The sequence below is a fragment of the Tachysurus vachellii genome, chromosome 25, assembly GCF_030014155.1.
Source record: "Tachysurus vachellii isolate PV-2020 chromosome 25, HZAU_Pvac_v1, whole genome shotgun sequence".
Taxonomy (NCBI): domain Eukaryota; kingdom Metazoa; phylum Chordata; class Actinopteri; order Siluriformes; family Bagridae; genus Tachysurus; species Tachysurus vachellii.
The window spans coordinates 13,254,465-13,267,438 of NC_083484.1; the positions used below are offsets into that span (position 1 = coordinate 13,254,465).

The following is a 12,974-nucleotide window of genomic DNA, read 5'->3' on the forward strand; positions in this document are numbered from 1 at the left end:
GCATAAGAGGGATCTGTGGTATAAGAGGAATCTGTTGTGTAACCGAAAGCTGTGGTATAAGAGGGATGTGGCTCAAAAGGGATCTATGGTGTAATAGGGATCTGTTGTATAAGAGGGATCTGTGGTTCAAGAGGGATCTATGGTGTAATAGGGATCTGTTGTATAAGAGGGATCTGTGGTTCAAGAGGGATCTATGGTGTAATAGGTATCTTTTGTATAAGAGGGATCTGTGGTTTAAGAGGGATCTATGGTGTAATAGGATCTGTTGTATAAGAGGGATCTGTGGTTCAAGAGGGATCTATGGTGTAATAGGTATCTTTTGTATAAGAGGGATCTGTGGTTTAAGAGGGATCTATGGTGTAATAGGGATCTGTTGTATAAGAGGGATCTGTGGTTTAAGAGGGATCTATGGTGTAATAGGGATCTGTTGTATAAGAGGGATCTGTGGTTCAAGAGGGATCTATGGTGTAATAGGTATCTGTTGTATAAGAGGGATCTGTGGTTTGAGAGGGGTCGAGCACTTCAGGATGTGCTGTTAAAGGACTTCGAGATAACTCTAACTCTGCTATACACCAGGCCGCATCACACAACCATGTCGATTATTTCCTTATAACAGCATGTCACCGAGACGTTTATTTCTTACCTATGAGCCTCAACTGAATGATAGATGCGGATACAATAACTGCTTGGGTATGAAGTCAATTAAGCACTTAAGTAGGACATCAAAATACGATATAAATACAATGAAGAAGTTACAAAACACAGCCAAACACATGTATATACACTGGTTAAACAGACAACACTGAGACCTGGAGACAGACACAAACACACACACACACACACACACACACACGTTCAAAATCCCTGTAGTGATGAATAATAAGCCATTTATGAGCCTCCAATCTCTTCATCAAAAGGGCAGATGGAAGGAAGGGAGGACGTGTCTCATTACGCCACTTACCCACAGCCTGGGTGTGTTTCATTCCCGCCTCAAGTCCTCGCCTCGCTGATTTGGAAAGGAAAGAAAGTGGGTAAAGAGAGAGAGAGAGAAATTGAGAAATCAGTCTTCACCCTCACCCACACCCACTCCCACCCATACACACTAGGAGCTCCATTAAGCATTCCCTTTTATATATTCTGGACGTTGGACTAAAATATGAAACAGTCTGTGAAATGTGTACAATAAAGGACAAATTGTGCTTGAAGTGTCTTGTTCTTTAGAGGGAGAATACACTGAGACACATACAATATGTGCTGTGCAAAATATCTGGGAGAAAAATCCAGAAAAGTCTAAGCTGTAGTCCAATCTTTTCAATCACTGTGTCAGTGAAGTGGGCTAAAAAATATCTGCCCAAATGGTGCTCAAACCCAGGGGGTGTTTGAGTCACATGTGACATGATTGTCAGTGATAAGAACATGAATCTATACTGTATTCTACAGTCTGGGCTAGAAAAAGATAAGCCTAAATTCTTCATACCTTTCGGTGATTTGTTCTTATGACCTTTGGTGGTGCTGTTGTCCTTTGTTCAATTGTAATCTCTAACTAGGTTTGTAAAGTTCGTCACGACAAACTTTGATGTTGGCTTTGACGAGGCAAGTATTCGCAAAGGCCGGTGCTTTTTGGAGGCAAGTGGACATAAGGGTCAGTGTTACTTTTGGAGGCAAGTGGACAGAAAGATAGGGTGCCAAAACATTTTTAGGCAAGTGGAGACGAGCATGTGACATCATCCGAATACTCCTGAGGAAGTTCCCCTCATTGGGCTGAGTGTTTTGATATGTCACATGTCAATGTTGTAAAAAGTTTTTTGATTTTGCATATTTTGGGGGCGGGGCTGCAGCACAATCGAAAGGCCAGTCGGTACACCAATTTAAAACTTTGTTTAGAGTATCACCCTAAAGGAGCTGGCCGAGTTTGGTGTAGATAGTTCGAAAGCTTGCCAAGTTATAAACCTCCAAAGTTTATAATGGGAGTCTATGGGGAAAAAAGGCCATTTGAGGCCCAGTACCAGAAGTACTGGTACTCGGATCGCTTAGAAAAGTAACAAACTTCAGACCAGGGTCTACAACATATCCGAATTTGGTGCATGTGGCTCGAAAGCCCTAGGCTGCATTAAATTTTATACATTTTTGTCTAAGCTTAAATAGGAAAACAGAATGTTGGCTTCTACAAAGCCAACATAACTAGATTTATAAAGTTCGTCGTGACAAACTTTGATGTTGGCTTTGACGATGCAAGTATTCGCAAAGGCCGGTGCTTTTTGGAGGCGAGTGGACATAAGGGACAGTGTTACTTTTGGAAGCAAGTAAACAGAAAGCTAGGGTGCCAAAACATTTGGAGGTAAGTGGAGACGAGCATGTGATGTCATCAGAATACCTGTGAGGAAGTTCCCCTCATTGTTCTGAGTGTTTTGATATGTCACATGTCCATGTTGTAAAAAGTTTTTTGATTTTGCATATATTGGGGGCGGGGCTGAGGAACAACCGAAAGGCCAGTCGGTACACCAATTTAAAAGTTTGTTCAGAGTATCACCCTAAAGGAGCTGGCCGAGTTTGGTGTAGATAGTTCAAAAGCTCGCCGAGTTATAAACCTCCAAATTTTATAATGGGAGTCTATGGGAAAAAAGGCCATTTTAGACCCGGTACCGGAAGTACCAAAACTCGGATCGCTTAGTAAAGTAATAGCAACAAACTTCAGACCTTCAGGGTCTACAACATATCCGAATTTGGTGCATGTGGCTCGAAAGCCCTAGGAGGAGTTACTCTTGATACATTTTTGTCTAAGCTTAAATAGGAAAACAGAACGTTGTCTTCTACAAAACCAACATAATAATCCACTTTTAATGTGATATGGATCAAAACTAATCTTTAAATGACAAGGGAAAGCTAGTAGTTACAGTATCTGAGTTAGCTAGCTGATGAGAATGAGTGTCAGTGAATGCTTTAATGTAAGCCAATTAAATGATCGAAAAAGCTAGCTTGATTTTTTTTAATAGAAAGTTTAAAAATTCTGAATTGTAAGAGCAACGATGCCATTTATTGCTCACAGGAAACATTACAAGAGTAAGGATTTTTAAGAAAAAAGAATAGTTTTGGAAGCTAATTTATAAAATTTCTGCTATATTTTCCCTCATCAGCATCAAGCCAAAGAACCAAACACAACAATTCAACATTTCTTTTCAATTATTCAACACCCATTCACTACAATTCTAGATTCACAAATTTATCTGTCCTTGAATTAATGCTCAGTCACTAAAATCTGATTTCTGACATGCTACTGTACATATCAAGATAACGCTTACTAATCTGTGATTGGATAACACGTTAAAATTAAAACTACATTAAAACTGATCAATATTATTTGTCAAACAGGAATCTAAATGTCAAAAATGAGTCAAGTAAGAGCTAAAATTCCATCTAAACTTCAATAACGTAGATCACTCACAGTTCACTGTAAGTGTGGCGTAGGTTGTTGCCTCGCCTAAGGAGCTTTTGGCCACCACTTTGTATTCTCCAGCATCAGCAGCACTACACCTGAGTAATAATTCACACACACACACACACATATATGTAAGAAATTCTAGGTCACAATTGAAGTCTCATTTATTTTAAGAGTATGATCACCTTCGAATCTCCAAAGTGTTGAGGCCAAATTTCTGTAGCAGTTTGTAGTTCCAGGGTTGTGAGGACCCTGTCAGAGAAACGCCATCTTTATACCTGACATGAGAAGAAACATATCATAAACACGAGTTATATAGATTCATAAGTAAGACAAATATACAGGAGATTCATATTTCAGGTTCATAAAATTGAGGTGTGAAAGTTGTTAGAAGTCATTTGTAGCAACATATGTCAGGTTTTTCCAGACTGCCAAACCTAACACGCACGAAAGAAGCAAACTCCAGAGACTGGTTGAACTATTTCACCAAGTAAAGTTGATGAACCTTTCTTATTTTTTTGGTTAAGTAAATCTAACATGCTTTACAACTCCTCACCAGGTGACATGTGGTGATGGACAACCCTCGACGGTGCAGGAAAGTTTGACAGCCATTCCCTCCCAGACGGTGTGGGGACGAAGAGGAATCGAAAAATCCGGAGTCTTCATGCTCAAATCATCCAGAAACTTCAGGTGTGTTGAAATCTTCCTTTCTGCCTGAGGGTGAAGATGAAAATTTGATCAAAGTCATGGCCTGTGAGAATCACAGAGAGACAGGAGGATGGAGGACGGAGGAAGAATGCTTAGAGTAGAGTACCTCTATCACTGAACTATGGGAAATGGGATTAAGAAAGATCTCATTTTAATTAATCTAAATAATAAACATAATATAATAAATAATTAGTAAAATGGTATAACTTAAGTTTGGGCTGCGAGTACAGAGTTTCATCTAAAAGTTGAAGACTTGAGGGATTTTCCTGTAAGCATCACCTTATATGAACAATGCAGGCTGATTTCATTTTATTTGAATTTGTTATTAGCAATGGTAATATTTACACATTAAATATTCTTTTAGTTTTATAGCACTGGGATTTAAACCAAGTCCTGAGGTCCCACCATGCTGGTTTAACTCATTAGCAAATCATTAAACTATTCATGAGCTCCTCAGCGTGGAAACATTTGAAGCAGCAGGCTCTCTACAGGACTGTAAACCACCAATTATTGAGTTTCCTCTATCTGGGCTTCACCTCTTTACGCAGCACCATGTGGTCCATGCGTTGCCGGACCATGTGCTGGTTCCTGATCACCTCGATCTCCACCTTTTCTGCCTCATTACCGAACATGGTCCATTGGTCCCTCTCCTGGAGCTCATCGTTATCCATGGTTTCCCTCAGGACCTCCCTGAGGACCACAAACACATTTGTGCCTCAGAATTTCATTGTTATTGGAAGAATAGCAGTGAAGCATACTAAAAAAAAGTCTGACATGTTTCACGTATAAAAACCCAAAAGCAAACAAGACCCAAGTGTTTGAGTTAAGATTTTGTAAATGCAAAATATCATCTCTAATTTTTACTTGAGCTTGAACCACCTCTAAGTCGGGCAATTCCAACTATATTTGGAGACACAAACCTGTCCTGAGGATGCACTAATTGCCAAAGACAAACCTAAAGTGCGATAATTAATTGCAAGAATGTGATGATAGTGAATGTTTCTGAATGACAAGTTGCTTAAAACTGCTTAAATTGACAGTCTGCTTAAACCGACAGTCATATTTAGCATTTAGGCCTAGGCTGTAATTATGTTGGAATGGCAAATTACTGCTGAAGGAGTTGAAGAAGCACTGTAGCGTCCTGTGAAATGAGAAAAGACAGGAAACAAAGGATCAGACATAACAACGCATAATAAGTCATTGCTACATTTCACAGACGCAACAGCGTATAATAAACAAACTGATTGTGAACCAACACATAACAGGTGCACACAGTGTGGTAATTCATCAATGACAAGAGGTCAGGAGGTCTTGAGACACAACAGAAACAAACACAAACATAAACGCATGGAGCTTGTTGCCATGGGAACTATGATGGGGAGTTCCTTTTTCTTATTTCTAAAATGCTTCTACTGAAATATTTCTTATGCTGCAGCATTTAAGTTATGTATATTTCTGTGAAATATTTTTTCAGCGCTGATGTCACATTGCAAGGCATTTTTTTTAATAATCGCAAACATAACGAATAACGATTAGATTTCTCTATGAGCTCCAAATAAACAAATAAATATCTTAGCCACTATTTTCTAGCTCTACATTGTTATTAAAAAATCCAGCATAGAAGCACTGGAGTTGTAGTAAACATTGGGACTCAAAGTTCCAGATTGCATTGCAGCTATGCAAAACGATTGTACTGAGTTACAGTTAGATAGCTGCGGAAACTAATTACCAGCAGGTAGTTGAACTGCATTGTGGGTAAAATAGAAAACCTTTAATCACAGTGCAAATAAACCAAATAAAAAGCAAGAATTTTGTTACAAAATAAATACTTCACGTGGTTGAAGATTTGATCATTTGAATGAATAATTAAGATTCATATGTATAGAATTCAGGACACATTTTTTTCATTACTGTGAATGAAGTTGAAGATTTCAGCAATTCCACCACCATGATACTACATTATTCATTCATTCATTCATTTTCTACCGCTTATCCGAACTATTCTCGGGTCTCAGGCGTCATCGGGCATCAAGGCAGGATACACCCTGGACGGAGTGCCAACCCATCGCAGGGCACACACACACTCTCATTCACTCACGCAATCACACACTACAGACAATTCAACCTACCATGCCAATCAACCTACCATGCTTGTCTTTGGACCGGGGGAGGAAACCGGAGTACCCAGAGGAAACCCCCGAAGGCACGGGGAGAACATGCAAACTCCACACACACAAGGCGGAGGCGGGAATCGAACCCCCAACCCTGGAGGTGTGAGGCGAAGCCACCGTGCCCCTGATACTACATTATATTTGTTAATAATACTAACATTTTTTAGGAGGTATCACAGCCCATAGCATAAAATATCTAAAATCATTTTATAAGTATTTTTATAAAACATTTACCAGATGGGCACCATAAAAAAAACAAACATGACACTATAAGACTGCTATCTGAAGAATCCCCAGTCAGGGCTTGCACATATCTATCCACATCTTTCTGTCTGACTATATTAAACGGACTATGAGGGTGATTTGAGCTGCTTGAACTTTTCTGTGCTGAGACGAGTGCTGCGTGACATTTTTCCGCCTGTCACTGAAGAGCTCAAAAGGAGGTCGTCAAGTGCACGCTGCTGAATCCGGATTGGTCCGGCGTTTCCTTGAAAGGCCAAGGAGAAGTGGAGAAAAGCTTCCTGAAATGATGGCAGTAGGAGTTCTTTTGGAGGAGGCTTTAGATGGTTTTAGCAGAAGTGCACACTTCAACACACTCATTTCAGAGTGCTTTGATTTCCCATGTCTTCTATAATATTAGTTATTCTTCTGTTAAGTCTGCTTAAGAGTGTTTAAATATAGATTTTTTTTCTGCCCCAGTGAATCAACATGTCAGAGCTTGTTAAACATTTCTAATCAGTTTTGTAAGTAGTCACTGTCACTGTAATAAAAACACCTACTGTATGGATGAGTTTCTTCTTGAGATGATCTAATTATCAGGCAGTAGGTGCATGCAGACACAGGTCAAGAGCTTCGTTATGTGAAATTATCTCACGGACTTTGACTGTAGGACTGATTTTGGTTCCAGATGAGTTGGTGTGAGTATTTCAGACTACTGAGGCTACAAACCTATTAATAATGGACATAAGATGGTAAGAGATCATGTGACGCTTTTTCATTTCTCAGCTCTCCGGTTTTGGTGAAGATTCCTGTTTGGGTCATTAACAGACAGCCACCAGACACCTCTGACTCAGTCATTGATAATTTTGTTACTGAATGTTTATAGCTGGTTCAAGCAAATACATTTTCATTTTTGAATGCTGTTATTTTATTTTAGCTTACATATACATGAATACGTTTATTATTTGAGAATAACGCAGTCTTTATGTATCCTGTAACATTTTCTAATTTACCATTATCTACATTGCATAGCTAGCTGTACATTCATTTTTGAAGAAATAAATTGAAGGCTTGGGAATTTTGAAGAAATAAATTGAAGGCTCTCTTTTTTATTTTCTGACGAAATAGTACCGGTTCTTGCCAGTGGATGAGTCTCTGGAAATACAGACATATTTTATTTTTTACTTTATTATTTCTGTCATGTGTGCTGATACCGTTAAATATTGTGATTGATTTCCTGAATGCAGCTGTTCTTTCAGATTTAACGCGCTATTCTGGATTTGCCTCTGAAGGTAACGTTGCTAAAACGCGTGTTATTATAAGGAAAGGAAGGCTAGAGAGATTTCAGGTGAGCTTGTGCGTGTCGCACACACAGAGTCACGGTGCTTTGAGGTATGAGATCTGGCTGCTGCTTATAGGATCCTGCTGAAGTGATTGAATATTCACTTTGATTTGAACATATTTCTCCCTAAAGTCTCTCTCCAGTAGCTTGGTCTGTCTTTCATCACAAGCATGCTCTCAACAGTCACAACCTTCCCCTTTCACTCTTTCACACAGAAAAATCTATGCGTTCTCTAATATTTCAGCCTCTGCACAAGACAATGAATAGGTATGAAAATAAGTCACGATCGAAAACTGCACAAGAAAATTATATTCACGTGAGAAGTTGGACAAATCTTTCAAGAGATGAGAGAGCCTCGACTAAACAATAAAACACATGAACATTCAGCCTCACATCTTCTGGATTTATCCTTTAAAATTCAGTCTCATTTTCTTTTTATCCTCACATCCTGCCTACGGGCTTTTAATTCATCCTCACATCGCATTTAAAGACTCCCCATTTATCCTAAAATCTTCCATATAGTCTCATAATTCTTCCTTATTTCTTGTTTTAGACTTCTCATTCATCCTCACATCCTCCATTAAAGATTCCTCATTCATCCTCACATCCTCCATTCAGACTCCTCATTCATCCTCACATCCTCCTTACCGAGTCCTCATTTATCCTTATTTTCTTTTTACAGACTCCTTATTCATCCTCACATCCTCCATTTACAGACTCCTCATTCATCCTCGCATCCTCCATTCATACTCCTCATTCATCCTCACATCCTCCTTACCGAGTCCTCATTTATCCTTATTTTCTTTTTACAGACTCCTTATTCATTCTCACATCCCATTTACAGACTCCTCTTTAATCTTAAAACCTTAAATCCTCTATACGTTCTCTTCATTTATCCATCCATCTTGCATTCAGACTCCTCTTTTATCCCCACATCCCATTTACAGACTCCTCATTCAACCTCAAATCCTCCATTCAGACTCCTCATTCATCCTCATTTTCTTGTTACAGACTCCACATTCATCTTCAGAGATTTCGTCACAGCTCCCTACAGACTGTGACCGTTGACCGTTTGTCCTCATCCTCACATCCTACAAAGAAACTCCTTATTCATCCTCACATCTTCTCTACAATCTCCTCTTCCATTTGTAAAGGTTTTTCTGGGCATTCTCACTAAAGCCTCCTCATTCATTCGCAACTTTTCATCTATGCAATTTTCCTTATTATGTTGTGTTGTTCTGACTTGCAGGTGTTTTGTCAGTCTTTTCGAAACAATTCAGTTAGAAAGTGAGACGCTCAGGGAAACATGTTGTGAACTATGAAACGTATTTCCCAGGAATCTAGTTTTTCATGTATTGCTCTTTTCTATTGTGTTCGTATTCAGTTCTGCTTTGAATCCTTTAGGATTGCAGTGTGGGTGTGCCAGTGTTAACTGACCCCATGCAAATATGGTCATAAATCTCCTAAAAAGATTTTTATCTATGGTAAATGTAGACCGACAATCAGGAAAACAAATCAAACAAGTCAAGTAGAGCAAAAGATGCAAATGTGAGTAGCGTAAGAAGAGAAGTGCCTTGGAACTGAATGATATGGATTATAATAGGATCAAATCAGTCAGTGATCCTTTGGCTTGTGTTTTTGCTCTAACTGAAGTATTTCAGTTAGAAATATTTCCGTTTATTTCATTTTGCTTTCTTTTAAATGACATAACAGCAGACAGGAATTGTCTTTGAGTATATATTTTCATATATTTGATGGAAATTTGGTAATGAATGAGACATATAAGGTTTTTCATTTTCTTTATTGTGTACGAAAAAATATGGGGTCGAGTAAAAGTTTAGATCCTGCACATTAAATGCGTTTCTCTGCTTGTGCCAATTAGCTATTCTAGAATAATAAATAATATGAAGTTAAGCATGAATAATCAAATTGTAACAGATGGGATTCTTTATTGAACAGATTCTTTATTCATTATAGGGTAACCTACTATTAATGAATTCGAATGCACTGGTTAATACAAACCTGTGATTTGGCTTACAGTTGGAATATTGTCAGAGCTGCTGTTTTGAGTAAATTAACCGACACCACCTGATCTAATCATGTCGAAGAAATCGGAAGCACCGTGCCAAAGAGACGGTAGAAATTAAATAAAAATTTGCCATTAGGCAGAACAACAAGAACAGCATATTTGGATGCTGTTCAACAGAGTAATGTTAATGGAATGAATGTAACTTTTGCATTGTTTTGGATATCTCAGTGTGTTGAGGTGTAACAGTACCATGTCCTGTGCCGTGGGAACTTTGGCTCCGTCAGAATCTCTTTGACAGACATGATGTCCCCGGAGATGATGGGATAAAACTCAGACAGGGAGGCCTCTTCATCACTAGGAGACAATAAAACAAAACAAAATAATAAACAGAAAGGAGCTCCTGAGTGTGTGCTGTTGTGCCCTGTAATAGACTGGTACCCTGTCCATGGTGTTCCCCATCCAGAGACTCCAGGTTCTATGAAACCCTTGAGAGAGAAAAGCAGATTTTTCTAACGGACAGTTTACAAAGCATAACTCTAAAACTGAAATGGAAGGCTTTATATATTTCACATAATAATGCATCATTGCACAATTAAAAATGTAATAATGTCTCAAAATTAAAAGACAATGAAATCACACAATATCTTTTAATAAGTAGTTTTTTTCTCTCAGAATGCTGAGATGATTTTCTAATAATCCTGAGATTTTCTAATACTATTAATGAAAATCTTCTCGTAATCCCAAAACGTTTATCCTGTAATAATGAGCTACTGATGGAGGTTAATTTTTTTCTTGAGTAGCAGCAATGTGCTTCTGTCATTTGGTACCTGCTGCAGGGCAGAAAGTGTAACTGCACCCAGCATCGATCACCTCGTACAAATAACAGCACAGCAAAAAAGCATACAGATAGATGTACAAAAGCAGATACACAGACATACAGTATACACTCACCGGCCACTTTATTAGGTACACCTGTCCAACTGCTTGTTAACGCAAATTTCTAATCAGCCAATCACATGGCAGCAACTCAATGCATTTAGGCATGTAGACATGGTCAAGACGATCTGCTGCAGTTCAAACCGAGCGTCAGAATGGAGAAGAAAGGTGATTTAAGTGACTTTGAACGTGGCATGGTTGTTGGTGCCAGACGGGCTGGTCTGAGTATTTCAGAAACTGCTGATCTACTGGGATTTTCACGCACAACCATCTCTAGGCTTTACAGAGAATGGTCCGAAAAAGAGAAAATATCCAGTGAGCGGCAGTTCTGTGGGCGCAAATGCCTTGTTGATGCCAGAGGTCAGAGGAGAATGGCCAGACTGGTTCGAGCTGATAGAAAGACAACAGTAACTCAAATAACCACTCGTTACAACCGAGGTATGCAGAAGAGCATCTCTGAACGCACAACACGTCGAACCTTGAGGCAGATGGGCTACAGCAGCAGAAGACCACACCGGTACTAGTAAGGTGTACCTAATAAAGTGGCCGGTGAGTGTGTATATATACATATATATATATATGTATATATACACACACAAACACTCATTTGGATTAAGGAGTTTCAGTATCGACATTCAAGTGTTCTCGGAAGAGCTGAATCAACAAAGCCTTCAGCAACATCATTAGTAAAATCTGGGCCACGTTTGTCATGATTTGGCTTTGTACCCTCAGAGAGAACTAACCTGAATAGAATAGACTTACTTAAATAGACTCATCTCATTAAATAAGTTCTATTCGTGTTGGTTCTCCCTGCAGGCCTGGCTCAGAATATTCCACTTCGTTCCAGGAGAGGGAGCTGGGATCTTCTCGTCGACGTGCAACGTTAAAGTGAACTCTTACTGACGATTACACCAGAGCTTTGAGGTTTTATTGCTGTTGCCTAAAAGACTGAAAGCATTCTTAATGAAATCTGAAGGTGTGTAAACCAGTTACGTGGTCTGAAACGCAGAGAGCAGGCAGAACGCTTCTTCTTCTGTAATTAATCAAGTAATTCATCTTCATGCTGTTGTTACAAAAGCTTATGGCTGAGGCACTGGGCATGCTCCAGCCATATTAATGTGCCCTGAGGTAGAACACATGGGGTGTGTGTGAGAGAGAGAGAGAGATAGTAAGAGACAAGACCGAGAGATAAAGACACAAACAGAAAGACAAACAGAGAGAGAACAAGTAAGCAAGAAAGATAGAAAGAGAGTAAGAGAGACAGACTCAAATTAGATGGAGTAAGACAGAAGAGAAAGAGAACGGTAGATAGGGAAATAGAAAGAAAGGAAGATTGACAGACATCTGGAGAATATGAAGATAGATAGATAGATAGATAGATAGATAGATAGATAGATAGATAGATAGATAGATAGATAGAGATTTACAGACATAGTAGACTGATAGACAGACATATAGAGAGACAAAGAGACAGACAGATAGACAGACAGATAGATAGACAGATAGATACAGTAGATAGATCCTAGGATAAAGGATAAATGTGTTTATGGAATGTTTTCTGTTTCTTCTTCTTTTTCTTCTTCTTCTTCTTCTTCTTGTTATTATTATTATTATTATTATTATTATTATTATTATTATTATTATTATTATTATTATTAGTAGTAGTAGTAGTATTATTATTTGAATTAAAAGTCTGAAGCTCCACACAGTAATAAGGCCAGAGTTTCTGATTATCAGATGCCAGTCTACTACCCCTGAGTCACATGAGAAACACTCAAATTAACAAGCTTAGCTCAGAAGGACATCTGACACAGTCACACAACACACACACACACACACAAACACACACACACACGCACGTTAAAGGTCATTGTCTTGCGTGTAACACCAAAACCTACAAACAGAGCTTGAACATTACTGAATATGAATCCTTGGACTACATTCAAGTCATAATATCAGACACAGACGATCCTCTCACACTAATAAATTATTTTACTTTCACTATATCTATTCAATTAATCACAAAGACTTATCAGTCACAGTACAGGCTGGAAGAAATATGTGAACTTGTAATAACTTGTAGCAGCTGATCAGATTTGGACTGCAGGAAAGAGAAATTTTGGACTATTTCTT

At 38.7% G+C, this 12,974-nt stretch overlaps 1 protein-coding gene across 1 annotated transcript in view; it reads right to left on the reverse strand.

Annotated features, from left to right (window-relative positions):
• myom3 (myomesin 3) overlaps positions 1-12,974 on the reverse strand; it is a 49,459-nt gene that overhangs the window by 28,431 nt on the left and 8,054 nt on the right. The window contains exons 3-8 of the mRNA XM_060861879.1: positions 10,155-10,259; positions 4,681-4,834; positions 3,993-4,150; positions 3,622-3,714; positions 3,443-3,531; positions 962-1,006 (exon numbers count right to left, since the gene is read on the reverse strand). Coding sequence (XP_060717862.1) covers positions 962-1,006; positions 3,443-3,531; positions 3,622-3,714; positions 3,993-4,150; positions 4,681-4,834; positions 10,155-10,259 — 644 coding nt within the window. The remainder of the gene's footprint in view (positions 1-961; positions 1,007-3,442; positions 3,532-3,621; positions 3,715-3,992; positions 4,151-4,680; positions 4,835-10,154; positions 10,260-12,974) is intronic.